The sequence below is a fragment of the Bombina bombina genome, chromosome 6 (genome assembly GCF_027579735.1).
Source record: "Bombina bombina isolate aBomBom1 chromosome 6, aBomBom1.pri, whole genome shotgun sequence".
Lineage (NCBI taxonomy): Eukaryota > Metazoa > Chordata > Amphibia > Anura > Bombinatoridae > Bombina > Bombina bombina.
This window is the reverse complement of record NC_069504.1, coordinates 112046138-112067232: the sequence shown is the minus strand read 5'-3', so window position 1 is coordinate 112067232 and position 21095 is coordinate 112046138. Positions and strand designations below refer to the sequence as shown.

Below are 21095 nucleotides of genomic sequence, written 5' to 3'. Positions count from 1 at the left end.
ATTGTACTTTTCCATTAACGGACTGCCACTCTGTTGGTGAATACAGAGTGCCAGCAGATGGCACTATAGGGTTTTGGTCATTTAATGGAAAAGTACCCATGGGTGAAGAAATTCACCATCTCCACTACCTAAGGGGGGGGGGGGGGCAAAAGCCCCTTGTAAACATCATTCCTCAAGTTCACTTGGGGTGGATGAAAGAGGATCAGCAGAGCTCCCAGCTTAGTGTAAAAAGCGTAAGAGCAGCAAAAACAATGAGAGGAAAGAAAATAAAGTACCCGAGAGGGAAGTTTATTCTTCTGAACAAAATGGTACCTTTCCATTAAAAGGACAGTCTACTCCATAATTGTTGTTTAAAAAGATAGATAATCCCTTTTTATTCCCCAGTTCTGAGTATCCCAACACCGTTCTATTAAAATGTGATTACCTTGTATCTAAGCCTCTGCACACTGCCCCCTGATCTCAGATATTTTGGCATAAGCCTTTTCTGCAGAATACTAACCTGTCATGATGCAAAAGGCAAGTGTTTTCTCTTGCAAGGTGTATCCAGTCCACAGATTCATCCTCACTTGTGGGATATTCTCATTCCCTACAGGAAGTGGCAAAGAGAGCACACAGCAAAGCTGTCCATATAGCTCCCCCTCTGGCTCCGCCCCCAGTCATTCTCTTTGCTGCTCTAACAAGTAGCATCTCCACGGGAGGGTAAAGTGAATGTGGTGTTTAGATTTGTAGTTTTTATATCTTCAATCAAAAGTTTGTTATTTTTAAATAGTACCGGTTTGTGCTATTTACTCTCTGGCAGAAATATGATGAAGAATTCTGCTGAGAGGAAAATGATTTTAGCATGTTGTAACTAAAATCCATTGCTGTTCCCACACAGGACTGAGGAGTACCAGAAAACTTCAGTTGGGGGGGAACAGTTTGCAGGCTTAACTGCTTTGAGGTATGTTTCAGTCATCTTTGTTTCTAGTCAAGACAAGATAATGCTAGAAGACTGACAAGATTCCCCATGTGGGAAGGGTAAGCCATGTTCTGAGACTTGGTATAGAACTAGAGGCTTATTTAAGTGGGCTCAATAGACTGGTTATCACTTTAACAGGGCAATCGATTATTTTGTTTAGAAAAATAATTGACACTTTTAAGCACTTTTGATGTGTTTATTGGGGTTTTATTCCACATGACATTATTTTTAGTCACCTAAATTGGGTTCTGAAGGCCCCACAGCTCTGGAGTGGGAGGGGCCTAATTTCGCGCCTCAGTTGCGCAGCTTATTCTGACAAGATTTCCCTGCATGCTGCTTCACATGGGTCCAGAGACTGCTTGAGGACTTCAGGAGGCTTGATTTTCTCAAATTCAATCCTTAAGGGAAGGTAGGGCCACAGCAGGCTGCTGTGGCAAGGTGCTGTAGTTTTTTAACCGGTGGTTTGCTTTAGGCGGCTCCGGTTTGGGCATTAAAGGGTTAATCAGGCTGAAACTTGCTGTGCAATGATATCGAAGCATTAGGCACATGCTGTAAAAATTTCAAGAGATTTGTTCATTTTCCACCGTTTTGTAAATTGTGTGCGCTTTTATTATCTTAAAGGCACAGTACCATTTATTGCAAATTGTATTTTTTATTACATAAAGTGTTTTTCCAAGGCCTGCTTGTGTATAATACCAATCTGTTAAACATGTCTGACACTAAGGAAAAGCCTTGTTCTATGTGTTCAGAAGCCATGGTGGAACCCCCACTCAAAATGTGTCCCAAGTGCACTAATGTGTCTATACACTTTAAAGATCATATTGTGTCACTTAAAAATATAGCCCTAGATGATTCTTTGACTGAAGGTAATGAGGATAGTCCCCGCCGTCCCTCTCCCCATGTGTCATCACCAGTTACACCCGCTCAAGCGATACCTAGTGCATTAGCACCTATTACATTGCAACAACTGGCGGCAGTCATAGATAATTCCCTTGCGGTCTTTCTATCCAAACTGCCAGTTTTCCCTAAAAAAGCGCGATAGCTCTGTTTTGAGAACAGATGAGGAGCAGTCGGAAGCTTATCTGATGTACCCGCACAACACTCTGAAATAGGGGCGAGGGATGTTATGTCTGAGGGAGAAATTTCTGATTCAGGAAAAGTTTCTCAGCGGGCAGAATCAGATTCACTAGCATTTAAATTGGAACACCTCCGCGTACTGCTTAGGGAGGTCTTATCAACTCTGGATGATTGTGACCCTATGGTGGTCCCAGAGAAATTGTGTAAAATTGACAAATATCTAGGAAGTCCCTGTATACATTGATGCGTTTCCGATCCCTAAAAGGGTGGCGGATATTGTTGCTAGGGAGTGGGAAAGACCAGGTGTACCTTTTGTTCCCCCACCTATCTTTAAGAAAATGTTCCCCATAACTGATCCCAGGCGGGACGCGTGGCAGACGGTCCCTAAGGTAGAGGGGGCAGTTTCAACACTAGCCAAGCGCACAACCATACCAATTGAAGACAGTTGTGCTTTCAAAGATCCTATGAATAAAAAATTAGGTTTACTAAAGAAAATATTTGTTCAAGGTTTCCTTCTCCAACCTATTGCCTGCATTATTCTGTACTACTGCAGCGGCTTTCAGGTTTGAGGCGCTGGAGGAGTCCGCTCCAGACGGAGACCTCATATGACGAAATTATGGATAGAATTAAGACTCTAAAGCTGGCTAATTCTTTATCACAGATGCCGCTTTGCAATTAGCTAAGTTAGCGGCGAAACATTCTGGTTTTGCCATCATGGGCGCGCAGAGCGCTTTGGCTTAAATCCATGTCGGCCGACGTTGTCGTCTAAAACAAAATTACTGAATATTCATTTCAAGGGAAAGACCCTTTTCGGGCCCGAGTTGAAAGAGATTATTTCGGATATCACTGGGGGAAAGGGGCCATGCCCTCCAGCAAGATAGGCCTTTTAAGGCTAATTTTCGTTCCTTTCGCAACTTCAGGAGCGGTCCTGCTTCAGCCTCTGCTACCCGCAAAGCAAGAGGGTAACACATCACAGCCCAAGGCAACCTGTAAGCCTTTGCAGGGCTGGAACAAGGGTAAACAGGCCAAGAAGCCTGCAGCTGCTACTAAGACAGCATGAAGGGGTAGCCCCCGATCCGGGACCGGATCTTGGTAGGGGGCAGACTCTCTCTCTTTGCTCGGGCTTGGGCAAGAGATGATCCTGGGCATTAGAGATAGTTGCTCAGGGATATCTTCTAGAATTCAAGGACTCTCCTCAAGGGGAAGGTTCCACATTTCTCGTCTGTCTACAGACCAGACAAAGAAGAGAGGCGTCTTACGCTGTGTAGAAGATCTACTCAAGATGGGAGTGATATATCCAGTTCCAATTACAGAACAAGGACTGGGTTTTTACTCAAACCTGTTTGTGGTTCCCAAAAAGGAAGGAACTTTCAGACCAATCCTGGATCTAACAATTCTAAACAAATTCCTCAGAGTTTCCATCTTTCAAGATGGAAACCATTCGGACAATCTTACCGATGATCCAGGAAGGTCAATATATGACTACCCGTGGATCTAAAGGATGCGTACCTTCATATTCCTATCCACAAAGATCACCATCAGTTTCCTAAGGTTCGCTTTTCTGGACAAGCATTACCAGTTCGTGGCCCCTTCCTTTCGGGTTGGCCACCGCTCCCAGAATTTTCACAAAGGTGCTAGGGTCCCTTCTAGTGGTACTGAGACCGCGGGGCATTGCAGTAGCACCTTATCTGGACGACATCTTAATACAGGCGTCGTCTTTTCCCAGAGCCAAGGCTCATACGGATATTGTTCTGGCCTTTCTAAGGTCTCACGGGTGGAAGGTGAACACCGAAAAAAAGTTCTCTGTCCCCGCTCACAAGGGTTCCCTTCCTGGGAACATTAATAGACTCGGTAGAAATGAAAATATTTCTGACGGAGGTCAGAAGGTTAAAGCTTCTAAGTACTTGCCGAGTTCTTCATTCCATTCCTCGGCCACCTGTAGCTCAGTGCATGGAGGTAATCGGATTAATGATAGCAGCAATGGACGTAGTCCCTTTTGCTCGAATTCATCTCAGGCCACTGCAATTGTGCATGCTCAAACAGTGGAATGGAGATTATGCAGATTTGTCTCCTCAAATCCAACTGAACCAGAAAACCAGAGATTCTCTTCTCTGGTGGTTGTCTCAGGATCACCTGTCGCAGGCAATGTGCTTCCGCAGACCGGAGTGGATCATTGTAACGACCGACTCCAGTCTGTTAGGCTGGGGCGCGATCTGGGGCTCCCTGAAAGCTCAGGGCCTATGGTCTCGGGAAGAGTCTCTTTTCCGGATAAACATTTTGGAACTGAGAGCGATATTCAACACGCTCCAGGCATGGCCTCAGCTAGCGGCGGCCAAGTTCATCAAATTTCAGTCGGACTACATCACGACTGTAGCATACATAAATCATCAGGGAGGAACAAAGAGTTCCTTAGCGATGAAGGAAGTAACCAAGATAATCAGGTGGGCAGAGGATCACTCTTGCCATCTATCTGCAATTCACATCCCAGGAGTAGACAACTGGGAAGCGGATTTCTAAGTCGTCAGGACTTTTCACCCGGGGGAGTGGGAACTCCACCTGGAGGTATTTGCTCAGCTGACTCAGCTATGGGGCATTCCAGAGTTGGATCGGATGACGTCCCGTCAGAACACCAAACTTCCTCTTTACGGTTCCAGGTCCAGGGACCCCAAGGCGGCATTGATAGATGCTCTAGTAGCGCCTTGGTCCTTCAATCTGGCCTATGTCTTTCCACCGTTTCCCCTTCTCCCTCGGCTGGTAGCCAGAATCAAACAGGAGAAGGCCTCGGTAATTCTGATAGCGCCTGCGTGGCCATGCAGGACTTGGTATGCAGACCTAGTGGACATGTCATCTGTCCCACCATGGACACTGCCAATGAGGCAGGATCTTCTAATACAGGGTCCATTCAAGCATCCAAATCTAGTTTCTCTGCAGCTGACTGCTTGGAGATTGAACGCTTAATTCTATCCAAGCGTGGGTTCTCTGAATCAGTCATAGATACTCTGATCCAAGATCCAGGAAAATTTACCATAAGATATGGCGGAAATATCTTTGTTGGTGTGAATCCAAGGGTTACTCGTGGAGTAAGATTAGGATTCCAAGGATATTGTCTTTTCTCCAAGAAGGATTGGCGAAAGGTTTGTCAGCTAGTTCCTTAAAGGGACAGATATCCGCTCTGTCTATCCTTTTACACAAGCGTCTGGCAGAAGTACCAGATGTTCAAGCGTTTGCACAGGCGTTAGTCAGAATCAAGCCTGTCTATAAACCTGTGGCTCCTCCATGGAGTCTAAATTTAGTTCTTTCAGTTCTTCAAGGGGTTCTGTTTGAACCTTTACATTCCATAGATATTAAGTTATTATCTTGGAAAGTTTTGTTTTTGGTAGCTATATCTTCTGCTCGAAGAGTTTCAGAATTGTCTGCTTTGCAGTGTAATTCACCCTATCTGGTGTTCCATGCAGATAAGGTAGTTTTGCGTACCAAACCTGGTTTTCTTCCTAAAGTTGTTTCTAATAAGAACATTAACCAGGAAATCATTGTTCCTTCTTCTGTGTCCTAATCCAGCTTCTAAGAAGGAACGGCTTTTACACAATCCTGATGTGGTTCGTGCTTTGAAATTCTATTTACAAGCAACTAAGTATTTCAGACAAACATCATCTTTGTTTGTTGTCTATTCTGGTAAGAGGAGAGGTCAAAAAGCGACGGCTATCTCTCTTTCCTTCTGGTTGAAAAGCATCATCCGATTGGCTTATGAGACTGCTGGGCAGCAGCCTCCTAAACGAATTACAGCTCATTCCACCAGAGCTGTGGCTTCCACTTGGGCCTTCAAGAATGAGGCTTCTGTTGAACAGATTTGTAAGGCAGCGACTTGGTCTTCACTGCATACTTTTGCCAAATTTTACAAATTCGATACTTTTGCTTCTTCTGAGGCTATTTTTGGGAGAAAGGTTTTGCAAGCAGTGGTGCCTTCCGTTTACGTTACCTGTCACCACTGCACCTTATGGTTTCTCCTTTTTCTCCTAACCGTCGGTCGAATGACTGGGGGGCGGAGCCAGAGGGGGAGCTATATGGACAGCTTTGCTGTGTGCTCTCTTTGCCACTTCCTGTAGGGAATGAGAATATCCCACAAGTAAGGATGAATCCATGGACTGGATACACCACAAGAGAAAGTAATTTATCAGGTAAGCATAAATTCTGTGGTGTGTTTTTTTTTTTTTTTTTTTTTTTTTTTTTTTTTTTTTCTCTCCCTTACACCCTCAACCCACCCACCAATTCCCACTTCCACCCAACTAGGGTGCACAGGACAGGGTTGAAAACCTTAATGACAAAGGGTCAAATTTTAATTAAAAAAGGAAAAATAATCACAGCTCCAAATAACTTAACAGTACTATTGTACTGATCAGAGGGATCACAGCAATAACTAAAGGGTTAATTTTAATTAATAAAATGTTTTTTATTACAAAAGTGTATAACACTGAATTGTAGCACTGATCTCTGCCTCTCTCGCCTCAGATCACACTGAGGAAAGAGAGACAGAGGCAGTGCATACAGCCAATGATTTGAATAATTGGCTGTCACATTGTATCAGTGACTGGTTGTCACTGCAATCCAAGGCACTGATTGGGATCCTAGGGGACTGCATGAGTTGCCAGGCAAGTCTTGCGCCAGATCCGGCTGGGTAAGTATTTTATATTTATATATATCAAGTATATCTTTCTGTATGTATTTGTATTATAGCCCATGGGGGGAGCGAAGGGCCATAGAAGTTAGGATGTTCCATGCCGGGGTTAGAGACGCTAAAGTCAAAATAAAACTTTAATGATTCAGATAGAGCATGTAGTTTTTGGGAGGCTTTCCCATTTCTTCCAGTATCAAAATGTGCTTAGGTCCTACTGAGCATGTGCAAGAGTTCAGTTTTACTTATGAGTCTGTTATTGGCTGATGGCTGTCACATGATACGGGGGGGGGTCAGCAAATTTAAATAACTTATTTATAGGAAAGCCAAAATTAAATTGCATGATTCAGATGGAGCATTTCATTTTAAGACACTTAAATTCACTTCTATTTTCAAATGTGCTTCGTTCTCTTGGTATCCCATAAAAAAGAATATGTACGTACCCTACACTAGTGGGAGCTAGCTGCTGATTGGTGCTTTCCCAAATTTTTCTCTTATGATTGGCTTTGTTCCGTTAGCTACTAGTAGTGCAATAAAAATAGATAAAAATAAACATATATGTGTTAGATTGGATGCGCCTAGTAGTGAATTACATTGGTTGTGTGATGTATATCAAATATTTAGAACTCTTATGGTGTGTTAGTGATTAAAATTTCAAGAATGGTGCTAAAAAACACCTACTATGTCAATAGTGACTATTGCAAAAATTTGCAAAAAGAAAATATATATATACAGCAAATGTTTAGCAGATATATATATACACATACAGATGACACACCAATTATCATGCATAAATTGATATAGATTCTAATAAGTGTATAATGTGGCACTTATCAGTTCCTGTGAAATGTCCAGGTTCTCTAGAAAAAAGGATGGAGATGTTCCCGTGTTAAAAGTAGATGGCTTTGATATCCCAATCGATGGTAACGGTGAACTGTGGCAGGCTGCTTCTTCTGGAAATAGTTGGAGTCCAATCCTGTGAGTCAATGATACAAAAGAGAAAGAAGGCGCCACAATAGTGCGGGGTCAATATTATCAGGAATACCCCACACCGATAGCCCGTACTTACAAGCTGCAAAGCACTGAACAAGTGCTATATGTGCATTCTGGGCTCTTACAGTCGCCCAGTCAACTTCTCAGAGATCAGCTGTTTCTCCACGAAGCCGTCAATGTTATGCCGCTCACACAGATGTATCTGCTCCTCCGTATAGATTACAGGGACAGATTAGTCACAAAGTATTTGGATAAAAATATATAGGGCATAACATGGAAGTAAGAATAGAACCGTGGCAAAATCTATAAGTTAAAAGACTTTATTAAAAACAATGTAAAAACACAACGTTTCACGGTCCCAGACCGTTTTATCAAGTGTAATACAGTCGTTTACCAAACCACGGTTTATAATAGCTCTGTCGGCGTCCTAGGGATCACATTGCGCCTGCGTTTCCAATTATCCATTGATTGGCTGTCAACAGGGGTGTGTATTGAACGTAAATACTCATTCATAAAATCTCATGTTAGTCTATCTGATAGGTTCAATCTTTCAGCCAATCCAATTATAATGATACTACTCTCAACTCCACTATCCTTTATATCGTAAATTGAATCTTCAAAATTTAAACTTATGAATACACTCGCATATATATATTCGTAAGTGTTATTCTCTACAACATCACTTCATTATTTAGTTGTAAGATGGGTAATGATGGTTTCGTAAGTACTTCAAAAGGAAGTTTTTTAAAAGGAAGTTTTTTTTGCTTAACCCGTAGTCATTATATTGTCAATTTCAATTGTACTTTTGTATAGGGGATAGTTTCATAGAGGACATTGTTATACCCAGTTTAGTGGTCTCTAAGTGTGATCAGAAGCGCAGGCGTCAATTGTTTCACCCCTGATGATGTTTAGTATGATCTATACATCCCTCCAACTATCTCGTTAAAGCCTATCTTCGGACAATGATAGACTAACAAATAATGATTTAATGATTTGAATTAACTTTTTTCTCTACAATAATAATATATGGTGAATTACCTAGTCTATCTATATGGAGTCCTAACGCAGACTGTTATCCTGTACATCTTCTAGCATGTATGTGAAAGGCTGTGTATTAGCATCTCACAACACTCTAAAATTCCTATGCGATCAATACAGATAGATAATAATGATATTACAAGAACTTGTGGTTATTATTAGGGAGTTTGTGCTTATTTTTTTTTCTACAACCTTCCTACACCATCCTAATATATATTAATTCGTTTCTAGAGATTAATATACGGATAGTTCCTATATTGTGGAAGTAAAATGGTGGCTCTTCTAGATATACCATACAAATCCCATCTGGATAAACTTCCTTTTGAAGTACTTACGAAACTATCATTACCCATCTTACAACTAAATAATGAAGTGATGTTGTAGAGAATAACGCTTACGAATATATATATATATATATATGCGAGTGTATTCATAAGTTTAAATTTTGAAGATTCAATTTACGATATAAAGGATAGTGGAGTTGCGAGTAGTATCATTATAATTGGATTGGCTGAAAGATTGAACCTATCAGATAAACATGAGATTTTATGAATGAGTGTATTTACGTTCAATAGACACCCCTGTTGACAATCAATGGATAATTGGAATTGCAGGCGCAATGTGATCCCTAGGATGCCAACAGAGCTATTATAAACCATGGTTTGGTAAACAACTGTATTACACTTGATAAAACGGTCTGGGACCGTGAAACGTCGTGTTTTTACATTGTTTTTAATAAAGTCTTTTAACTTATAGACTTTGCCACGGTTCTATTCTTACTTCCATGTTATGCCCTATATATTTTTTATCCAAATACTTTACTGTGTGACTAATCTGTCCCTGTAATCTATACGGAGGAGCGGATACATCTGTGTGAGCGGCATAACATTGACGGCTTTGTGGAGAAACAGCTGATCTCTGAGCAGTTGACTGGGCGACTGTAAGAGCCCAGAATGCACATATAGCACTTGTTCAGTGCTTTGCAGCTTGTAAGTACGGTCTATCGGAGTGGGGTATTCCTGATAATATTGACCCTGCACTATTGTGGCGCCTTCTTTCTCTTTTGTATCACTAGTAGTGCAATGCTGCTCCTTCAGCAAAGGATAAGATATTGAAGTAAAATGTGATAATAGAAGTAAATTGGAAAGTTGTTTAAAATGGTAAGTTCTATCCAAATCATGAAAGAAAATGTTGGGTTTCCTTTCCCTTTTTTTTTAAATTTGCCAGCAAAAATAATTTAAAATTCAGCATTTTCTTAAAATTTAAATAATGAAAGTATATTGCAAATTTCTTTTTACTACCCATTAAATGCATTATAGTAACGTCTCAACTTGTTAACTGTCCCCTTTTTAAAGGACCCTTTGGCCCTGGCTTTATGCCTATTCTATAAAATCTTTAAAAATCAATCTTATATTAGAGCATTTTATTTTACTAGAACATCTATCGAAATTTTAGAAATGGAGATTAGAAGGTTTACAAGAGACCACTTGCACTATGCTTGAGTTGATACTTGGTTGTCGGCAAAAACAAGTAATGCCTAAAACGTCTGCACTGGAAACAAATTTGAGTTGCCAATTTAATCTATAAGGGATATATGGAGATAGAGAGGGTGTTTTTTCCCCCCAGCTATTTTTAAGATTTGATTCCAGAACAGAGTTGAAGAATATATAGTTCAGACTTTCTTTCCCACTTATAGTGTAGACCTAGTATCTTATAAATCTTTCTATTGATAGATTTAAGCTGCTATTACAATATCTTGCCAGGAACAAGTCTTTCAAGATGCTATGAGTCCTAATGCATCCTCATCAAGCAAATGTATTTGCCTCTTGATTTATGTGAGCAAGATCACCCCACCCCCCCCCCCCAGACCTTTTGCAAATTCTCTACAAGGAAATAAAGCAATACATTTAATTTCTAGATCTAAGTGATGTCTCTAGAGATTTGACTTGAGAGAACTGTTGTCAGAAGCAGGCCCAGCACATGATGCTGTTTGGTCTGATAATTAAATGATGTCCCAATTGCCTGCCTAACCTTAGTCGGCAGCCTCAAAGTAGCACATGCTGATACCCAGCTAATGGACCTCCTATGAAAGAATTTCTCTTTAAAAACATAGTTAGCTCTCCCTGTGAACTGTGCCTGTCAAATGTTGCTTGGGTTCCATGATCCCACCTGGTCAATTAGAGCTGGGCCCTTTTTATTATTATTATTATTATTATTATTATTATTATTATTATTATACTTTATTAAGCGCCAACATATTCTGCAGCGCTGTCCATGGATACAATTCATTTAAATAAAACAATACAAGACTTGTAAGATACAGGACAAACAACATACAGGAGGGATGAGGGCCCTATTCCCGTGGGAACTTACAATCTAGATGGGTAGGAGGTTGGGAAACAGGAGGTGAGGCACTGCAAGATTGAGAAGGATGTTAATACAGATTTTGATGAGGGAAATATTAGGTAAGTGAAATTAATTTATTATTGAGTTGGGTGGTAGGCTTCCCTGAACAGAAAAGTCCTTCAGGGAGCATTTAAAGGAAGAAAGATTAGGGCAAAGCCTGACAGCACGAGGGAGAGTGTTCCAGAGGGTAGGTGCTGCACGACAGAAGTCCTGCAGTCTAGCATGAGAGGAGGGTGATAGTCCGTGGATGCAAGGAGCAGGTCATTGTTGGATCTTAGTGGACGGGCTGGAGTATACTTGTGTATTAGAGAGGATAGGTAGAGGGGGAGCGGCGTTGGTGAGAGCTTTGTATGTAAGGGTGAGAATTTTGAATTTAATTCTGCTGTGAATGGGGAGCCAATGAAGGGACTCAGAGAGGTGCAGCAGATACAGTTCGACGGGAAAAGGTGGATCACCCTGGCAGAGGCATTTAGGATGGATTGAAGGGGGGAGAGGCGGGAAAGAGGAAGGCCAGCGAGTAGGTTGTTGCAGTAGTCAAGTAGGGAGATAACAAGGGAGTGGATTATTTGCTTTGTAGGTGTCAGCACTCAGAAAAGGGCGAATTTTAAGAAATATTGCGTAGATGATTGCGGCAGGATGTAGAAAGCAATTGGATATGGGGGATGAAGGATAAGTTTGAGTCAAGTGTGACTCAGAGGCAGCGGACTTGGGGAAATGGTGATGCCGTCAACAGGGATAGAGAAGTCAGAAGTCGGCGTAGAGCTTGAGGGGGGCATAAGAAGGAGCTCAGTCTTTGGACAGGTTAATCTTTAGGTGGTAGAGGCCATCCAGGAAGAATACCAGATAAGCAGTTGCTGACATGAGAGAGGACAGAGGGAGAGAGAGCAGGGGTGGAAAGGTAGATCTGGGGTGTCATCAGCATAGAGGTGATATTTGAAACCATAACTGTTGATAAGTTTACCTAGCGAAGAAGTATAGATGGAGAAGAGTAGAGGACCCAGAACAGATCCTTGAGGTACTCCAACAGACAGAGGCATAGGAGAGGAGGAGTCGCCGGCAAGTGACACAGAAAAAGACCTGTGAGAAAGATAGGAGTGAATCCAGGAAAGAGCAATGTGACAGAGGCGAAAAGAACAAACCATTATGCCAGAAATAGTTTTCTGGCATAATGGTTTGTTTAACCCCTTAGATGCCATTGGGATGTTTCATGCCACCATAACAGTGCTGGACTTTTAATGCCGTTAAGGACTGCATTGGACGTCCTAACCTTTTTTTGACGTCCTGCAACCTCCTTTTTGTATAATGACAAATTGGACCCTGGGCATGACTAGCATTGTGGGCCCCCCCCCCCCCGATCTGATCCCAGCCTTGAAATCATGTGATCGCATAGGCTATCACATGACTTCCTTTCAATCAAGTGTTTACATCAGAGCTTCGTTTGATGTTACACTTGGCCCCAGCATGAAGAGGTTAATTTAGTTGTATGAGTTGCTTTGTATCCGTAATATTGAAGCTACTTTGTGTAATCCTAAACCCAAAAATTTAAGGCATAGCCTTAAGTCAAAATATTTTCATGATTCAGATGAGGCAAAAAACCCCTTTCAAATTAAACTTCTACTATCCATTTTTCTTTGTTCTTTTGAAGCAGCAATGCACTACAGGGAGCTAGCTGAACACACCGGTCAATGACTAGGTATATGGGCAGCTACCAATCACAAATTAACTCCCAGTAGTGCATTGTTCCTACTGAGCCTATCTAGATATGCTCTTCAAACCAAGAGAATAAAAGCAAATTTGATGATAGAAGTTGTTTAAAACTGTATGATCTGTCTGAATCATGAGATTTTTTATTTTGACTTATCTTTACAAATCTATTAAAAAGGGAGAGTAAAGTATGTTTTTGCTATATTAACATTGAGTGAACTAGTAAATTGTTATCTACCCTTTTTGTAAATCATTTCAATATTATGGTTAAAGGGACAGTATACACCATTTTTATTTTTTCATTTAACGGCATGCAATAGACACTACTATAAAAAATAATATGCACAGATACTGGTATAAAACATTTTTTAAAACTTACTTAGAAGCTCCCAATTTAACACTGTTGATGAAAGCAGACCCTCCCCCCCCTTCCCCTGCATATAAAAAAAAACCCATTAATACAAACAGAAGCAATCTGAAGTCTGTATACATCAGTATACATTTAAAACTTTGGGGCTGGATTAGAAATCTGAAAATCAGCACAATGTTATTTAAAATAAGAAAACTATACATTTTTACAAAAAACACCCCCAGGTGGGCTATATAAATAGACCATCTACAAAACATTTATGCAAGAAAAATCTAGTGTACAATGGCCCTTTTTTTAATTGTACTGTTTTAAGTACTAAAGTATGTGGTGGAACTTGAAAAATGATTAATTTGTTGTAGAATAAATATGCCTGCCTGTTCCATTAATATTGAACTTAGTGTCTGATTTAATATAATTTTTCTTCAGGGAAAGTGGTGACCAAAGAAAAAATTCAAGAGGCCAAAGCTGTGTATCGAGAGCACTTTCAGGATGATGTCTTTAACGAAAAAGGCTGGAATTACATTCTTGAGGTAACGTAATCACATATAAAATAAATTAAAAAATTACATTTACATGTTATTCTAAGACTAATCTTTTCTTTAAATGCATCATTACTAGTGTTTATTTAGCGTTTAATGTCTCTTTAAAGGAATACTACACTCAATTTTTCTTCGTTCTCTTGCTATCTTTATTTGAAAAATCAGGAATCTAAGCTAAGGAGCCGGCCCATTTTTGGTTCAGATCCCTGGATAGAGCTTGTTGACTGGTGGGTACATTTTAGCCACTAATCGGCAAGCGCGACCCAGCTGCTGAACCAAAAATGGTCCAGCTTAGATTCCTGCTTTTTCAAATAAAGATAGCAAGAGAATGAAGAAAAATTGATAATAGTAGTAAATTAGAAAAAATGCTTAATCACCTTCTCTATCTGAATTGTGAAAGAAACAACTTGGGTTTAGTATCCCTTTAAGCACTGACCTTTTCAGTATATGTGGAGATACTACAGGCAAAAGTGGCAATTTCAAACGGGAAATACTCTGTCCTTTTTTTTTATTTATTTTTAATTCTTTGATGCCCTGTGACGCTAATCAGTTCAGTGTTCTCCACAGAAAATGTTGCAAGCCGGGTGGCATTATGAAGTAGCCGGGTGGGGCAGTGTAGTAATATAACATTTTTCTGTTAACCGAATCACAAATTAGTTGCATAATTACATAAATGTATTTAATGATGATTTGTTAAATAAATATTGAGAAAAAAAAATTATAAGTTAATCTTGGCTTAAATTTGAGATGGGAGGTCAGTAAAATCAGCCAGTTGGTGCACCCAATGAAAAGGTCATGGGGAGAACACTTCCATTTAAAGGGACATAAAACCCCAAATTTTTCTTTCATGATTCCGATAGACGATTACAATTTAAACAACTTTCCAATTTACGTCTCTTTATCACATTTTCTTTGTTTTCTTTATCATTTGTTGAAAAGTAGGAAGTAATCTCAGGAGTGTGTATGTTGCCAAGCTGCTGCTATACAGTGCTACAGTGTTGTACATAAGCAAGAGCACATGATGGCAGCACTATTACCTGTCATGTAGTACTTCAGGCATGTGCACACTACCTACCTAGTTATCTCCTTAACAAAGAATAACATGAGACAAAGCATCTTTTGCTATTCTATTCTCTATCTGAATAATGAGAGAAACATTTGGGTTTCATGTCCCCTTTAAATTCAATGTATAGGCTGGGATACTTCTCACACGGCTCAGCAGGAAGAACAGGGTGAGAAGGGTCCTATGGAATTTTGTTTTCATTGCGTTTGACAACTTGTTGCTCTGCCCAGACCAGGAATGGTTAACTCTTCCGACTTACATTTCAACACTGTCTTTTGCAGAAATATGATGGCCATCTTCCCATTGAAATAAAGGCTGTCCCCGAGGGGTAGCGTCATCCCAAGGGGAAACGTGCTTTTTACAGTGGAAAATACAGATCCTGAATGTTTCTGGCTCACAAATTGGATTGAGGTTTGTGTTTTGCTTGTGTTAATATGGTTAATAAATCTTGTTGGATATTTGGGGAAAATTTTAAAAATCTGAGTTTATTTAGCTTATGTTGGTAAATTTGTGTGTGGAAGGAAAATCATTCCTTTTTTTTTTTTTTTTTTAAATTTGTGCTGATTTTTATTTATCAATTTACAAAACAAGGAATCCTGTCTGGACTGCTGAAGAAGAGATGGGTAGAGTAAGTTTTGTGAGATCAAGGGAAGTGGGAGGAAAACAGACCAAGGGCAGGGTAAGAGGATGAATGTAGAACAGGAGCAGAGAGTAGTTAATGGTAGTGAAGAGGGGAGGAAAGAGAAGAGATTGCGCAATGTTCTGCTGTAGTTGGTGGACACCCTGAACTAGAGGAAAGATCTCAAGCTGGTTCAGTGGCAGTATCTACAGTAGCATGGTCTTCCCTTCAGAAGTTTAAAGGCAGGGTGAATGGAGGGTAGAGTAGTGCTGTATTAAATTAAATTAAACTCAGATCTGTGTGCTGCATGAATAATATTTATTTCGTAAAATGATGTCCACAGTCCTCCATAAGAATATGGGATATATCTTCCACCACTAGGATGAGGTGAAGAACCCATACAAGAGCTTTAAAACCCTCCCATGTCTCTTAGTTTTGTTCTTGGCATCATAGGAGATGGGTTGAGAATAGAGGTTGTTCCTGCTACTTGTTTATGGATTACAAATTGGGAGCTCAGACCTTTGCTATTCCCCAGGGACTCTGGGTCTCACATTTACAAAGACAGAAAAGACTCTTCACAGCAGCTGGATGATACAGAGACACAGGAATATCCTGTTATGTGCACAGCATTTCCCTAACAGGACATCAGCCATAACTAGCCTCTCCCTGAGGGACTTGGGTATTTCCTACTGCAATCCTCTGCGGTACTCAATACCTGTGCCGGATGGGCTCTCTACTGGATACTGCTGCTTCTGCATTGACATAGATTGACATGCCTGGTAAGCCAGTGGAGGGGTGCTGTGTAAGGTAAGTGACTTTATACAACACACACTCTCTTTTTAGGAACTCTGACACAGGTACAGCATAGCCAGGGGACTTAACCTGCTCTCATGACAGTTTTTCTTTCTAATGATAGTGAGTCCACAGTCCTTACTTTTGGGAATTGCATCACCTGGCCACCAGGAATTGGCAAAGACACCCTACACCAGAGTTTTAACTATCCCTCCTACTTCCCCCTTCCCTCCCATTATTTATTTGCCTCGTCAAGGAGTAAGCATGGATAGAGATGTTGCTGAATTATAATATTTCGACTTCACTCCAGTGGATAATTCCTGGAAGAGAAGGTGTTTAAAAGGGTTCTGTTTTTGCATAGTTTCTTCTCCTTGTTGGAGTTGAGCCACAAACTAGCCATAGGTGTCACAAGGTAGTACCTTTGCCTCCCCTTGTTTTGCCTGATATGTTACTACTCCTTACACCTGTCCTTCTCTGTTCGTTACAGGTTGGGACATGGGTTTATGAAACTTTACAGGTGAGAAGATTTTGAGTGGGGCAAGTACCTATCTTGGGCCATATCTTTCCTAAGAAGGCACTTAGTGCTGGAAAAGTGCACTATGGCTATTCTGTATTCATTACACTTGCGCTGGGATGGTGCCTTATTTACATGGTGTAGTGTTCCTCTGCCTCCCTCCTATATCTATTGGTCTGTTTATTACACAGCAGGGGCTCTGTTTTAAGACTGTGTAGTTGAGGGGTTAACTGCCCATGGTTGTTATTGGCGCATGAAATCCCCATTGATTCCCTGGTGGATTTTTGTGGGGGGTGTGCTCTGTGCTCAATTTCCGCTTATAAGTCTTATCAGAGAGTTATTTACGTTCCCCTAAGTGATGGCTGTTCAGGTTTTTAAGTGCTTCAGCGTGTTATAGATAACTCTGAACACTGAGGCCCTGTATTGCACAGTACATTGTTGAGAGGCTGTATGTTTGTTTGTTTCTTCCAGCCAGAAAGTAGCATGCTTTCAGCTCCGTTCATCTTAAGAGTGACCACAGTCAGGTGGTTGGTGTTTGCAGCGACTTGCTTCCCTTGTGACCGTGGTGACTTGCTTTGCTCTGTCTGGACTCTGGTATCAGGAGGGGGTAAGAGTCTTGCACTAGTGTCTGGGTTCGCAAATTTTTAAGATGCCTACGGTATATTTATATTGGCACATTTTATTGTACTAGTGTACTAAATTTTTGGAAATTTTGATTGAGATTACTCAATCTTGCTTTATTACACAGTTGAGGGCTGGATATTTCTTCATAGTGTGCAAGGAATGGACCCTCCTAGGAAGCCATCAGGGAGGATTCCTTGAACATTTTACAGGGAGTGCAGAATTATTAGGCAAGTTGTATTTTTGAGGATTAATTTTATTATTGAACAACAACCATGTTCTCAATGAACCCAAAAAACTCATTAATATCAAAGCTGAATATTTTTGGAAGTAGTTTTTAGTTTGTTTTTAGTTTTAGCTATTTTAGGGGGATATCTGTGTGTGCAGGTGACTATTACTGTGCATAATTATTAGGCAACTTAACAAAAAACAAATATACAGGGAGTGCAGAATTATTAGGCAAATGAGTATTTTGACCACATCATCCTCTTTATGCATGTTTGTCTTACTCCAAGCTGTATAGGCTCGAAAGCCTACTACCAATTAAGCATATTAGGTGATGTGCATCTCTGTAATGAGAAGGGGTGTGGTCTAATGACATCAACACCCTATATCAGGTGTGCATAATTATTAGGCAACTTCCTTTCCTTTGGCAAAATGGGTCAAAAGAAGGACTTGACAGGCTCAGAAAAGTCAAAAATAGTGAGATATCTTGCAGAGGGATACAGCACTCTTAAAATTGCAAAGCTTCTGAAGCGTGATCATCGAACAATCAAGCGTTTCATTCAAAATAGTCAACAGGGTCGCAAGAAGCGTGTGGAAAAACCAAGGCGCAAAATAACTGCCCATGAACTGAGAAAAGTCAAGCATGCAGCTGCCAAGATGCCACTTGCCACCAGTTTGGCCATATTTCAGAGCTGCAACATCACTGGAGTGCCCAAAAGCACAAGGTGTGCAATACTCAGACATGGCCAAGGTAAGAAAGGCTGAAAGACGACCACCACTGAACAAGACACACAAGCTGAAACATCAAGACTGGGCCAAGAAATATCTCAAGACTGATTTTTCTAAGGTGTTATGGACTGATGAAATGAGAGTGAGTCTTAATGGGCCAGATGGATGGGCCCATGGCTGGATTGGTAAAGGGCAGAGAGCTCCAGTCCGACTCAGACGCCAGCAAGGTGGAGGTGGAGTACTGGTTTGGGCTGGTATCATCAAAGATGACTGTTAAACTAATCATCAAAGATGAGCTTGTGGGGCCTTTTCGGGTTGAGGATGGAGTCAAGCTCAAACTCCCAGTCCTACTGCCAGTTTCTGGAAGACACCTTCTTCAAGCAGTGGTACAGGAAGAAGTCTGCATCCTTCAAGAAAAACATGATTTTCATGCAGGACAATGCTCCATCACACACGTCCAAGTACTCCACAGCGTGGCTGGCAAGAAAGGGTATAAAAGAAGAAAATCTAATGACATGGCCTCCTTGTTCACCTGTTCTGAACCCCATTGAGAACCTGTGGTCCATCATCAAATGTGAGATTTACAAGGAGGGAAAACAGTACACCTCTCTGAACAGTGTCTGGGAGGCTGTGGTTGCTGCTTCACGCAATGTTGATGGTGAACAGATCAAAACACTGACAGAATCCATGGATGGCAGGCTTTTGAGTGTCCTTGCAAAGAAAGGTGGCTATATTGGTCACTGATTTGTTTTTGTTTTGTTTTTGAATGTCAGAAATGTATATTTGTGAATGTTGAGATGTTATATTGGTTTCACTGGTAAAAATAAATAAATAATTGAAATGGGAATATATTTGTTTTTTGTTAAGTTGCCTAATAATTATGCACAGTAATAGTCACCTGCACATACAGATATCCCCCTAAAATAGCTATAACTAAAAACTACTTCCAAAAATATTCAGCTTTGATATTGAGTTTTTTGGGTTCATTGAGAACATGGTTGTTGTTCAATAATAAAATTAATCCTCAAAAATACAACTTGCCTAATAATTCTGCACTCCCTGTATACCCATTTCAATTATTTATTTTTACCAGTGAAACCAATATAACATCTCAACATTCACAAATATACATTTCTGACATTCAAAAACAAAACAAAAACAAATCAGTGACCAATATAGTCACATTTCTTTGCAAGGACACTCAAAAGCCTGCCATCCATGGATTCTGTCAGTGTTTTGATCTGTTCACCATCAACATTGCGTGCAGCAGCAACCACAGCCTCCCAGACACTGTTCAGAGAGGTGTACTGTTTTCCCTCCTTGTAAATCTCACATTTGATGATGGACCACAGGCTCTCAATGGGGTTCAGATCAGGTGAACAAGGAGGCCATGTCATTAGATTTTCTTCTTTTATACCCTTTCTTGCCAGCCACGCTGTGGAGTACTTGGACGCATGTGATGGTGCATTGTCCTGCATGAAAATCATGTTTTTCTTGAAGGATGCAAACTTCTTCCTGTACCACTGCTTGAAGAAGGTGTCTTCCAGAAACTGGCAGTAGGACTGGGAGTTGAGCTTGACTCCATCCTCGACCCGAAAAGGCCCCACAAGCTCATCTTTGATGATACCAGCCCAAACCAGTACTCCACCTCCACCTTGCTGGCATCTGAGTCGGACTGGAGCTCTCTGCCCTTTACCAATCCAGCCACGGGCCCATCCATCTGGCCCATCAAGACTCACTCTCATTTCATCAGTCCATAAAACCTTAGAAAAATCAGTCTTGAGATATTTCTTGGCCCAGTCTTGACGTTTCAGCTTGTGTGTCTTGTTCAGTGGTGGTCGTCTTTCAGCCTTTCTTACCTTGGCCATGTCTCTGAGTATTGCACACCTTGTGCTTTTGGGCACTCCAGTGATGTTGCAGCTCTGAAATATGGCCAAACTGGTGGCAAGTGGCATCTTGGCAGCTGCACGCTTGACTTTTCTCAGTTCATGGGCAGTTATTATGCGCCTTGGTTTTTCCACACACTTCTTGCGACCCTGTTGACTATTTTGAATGAAACGCTTGATTGTTCGATGATCACGCTTCAGAAGCTTTGCAATTTTAAGAGTGCTGCATTCCTCTGCAAGATATCTCACTATTTTTTACTTTTCTGAGCCTGTCAAGTCCTTCTTTTGACCCATTTTGCCAAAGGAAAGGAAGTTGCCTAATAATTATGCACACCTGATATAGGGTGTTGATGTCATTAGACCACACCCCTTCTCATTACAGAGATGCACATCACCTAATATGCTTAATTGGTAGTAGGCTTTCGAGCCTATACAGCTTGGAGTAAGACAACATGCATAAAGAGGATGATGTGGTCAAAATACTAATTTGCCTAATAATTCTGCACTCCCTGTATTTCCACCTGACAAATGCTTACTGTGTAAATCTACTACAGTGTGCGCTCCAGCTCAGCTTTGTGGTTCCTGCCTAGCATTAATTTTGTAGAACCATCCTCAAGATCGAGGTCCAGCTCTTAAAGCGGATCCCCTACCAGTATTTGTCACTTATGATGGTGTGACTGAATTTACTCCTCAGTTTAAGGCCCAATGAGTGTGACGGCGGTTGCAAGTGCCGCTGCTTTTTGGTGGGATTCTCTACCTGAATTGGTTTCAGAAGAATCTTCCTTGGAGGACATTCCAGGGGTGCATCACGTTTCTTAAATCCGCAAATGTTGTGAGGCATGGTACATATTATCTGCATTAATTCTAAGAGTAGTGCTCTGGCACTTTTAGC

At 40.9% G+C, this 21095-nt stretch overlaps 1 protein-coding gene across 1 annotated transcript in view; it reads left to right on the top strand.

The window, feature by feature from the left end:
* Nucleotides 1–21095, top strand: part of NAMPT (nicotinamide phosphoribosyltransferase) — a 96486-nt gene that overhangs the window by 28889 nt on the left and 46502 nt on the right. The window contains 3 exon segments of the mRNA XM_053716567.1: nt 13642–13745; nt 15099–15143; nt 15145–15228. Coding sequence (XP_053572542.1) covers nt 13642–13745; nt 15099–15143; nt 15145–15228 — 233 coding nt within the window.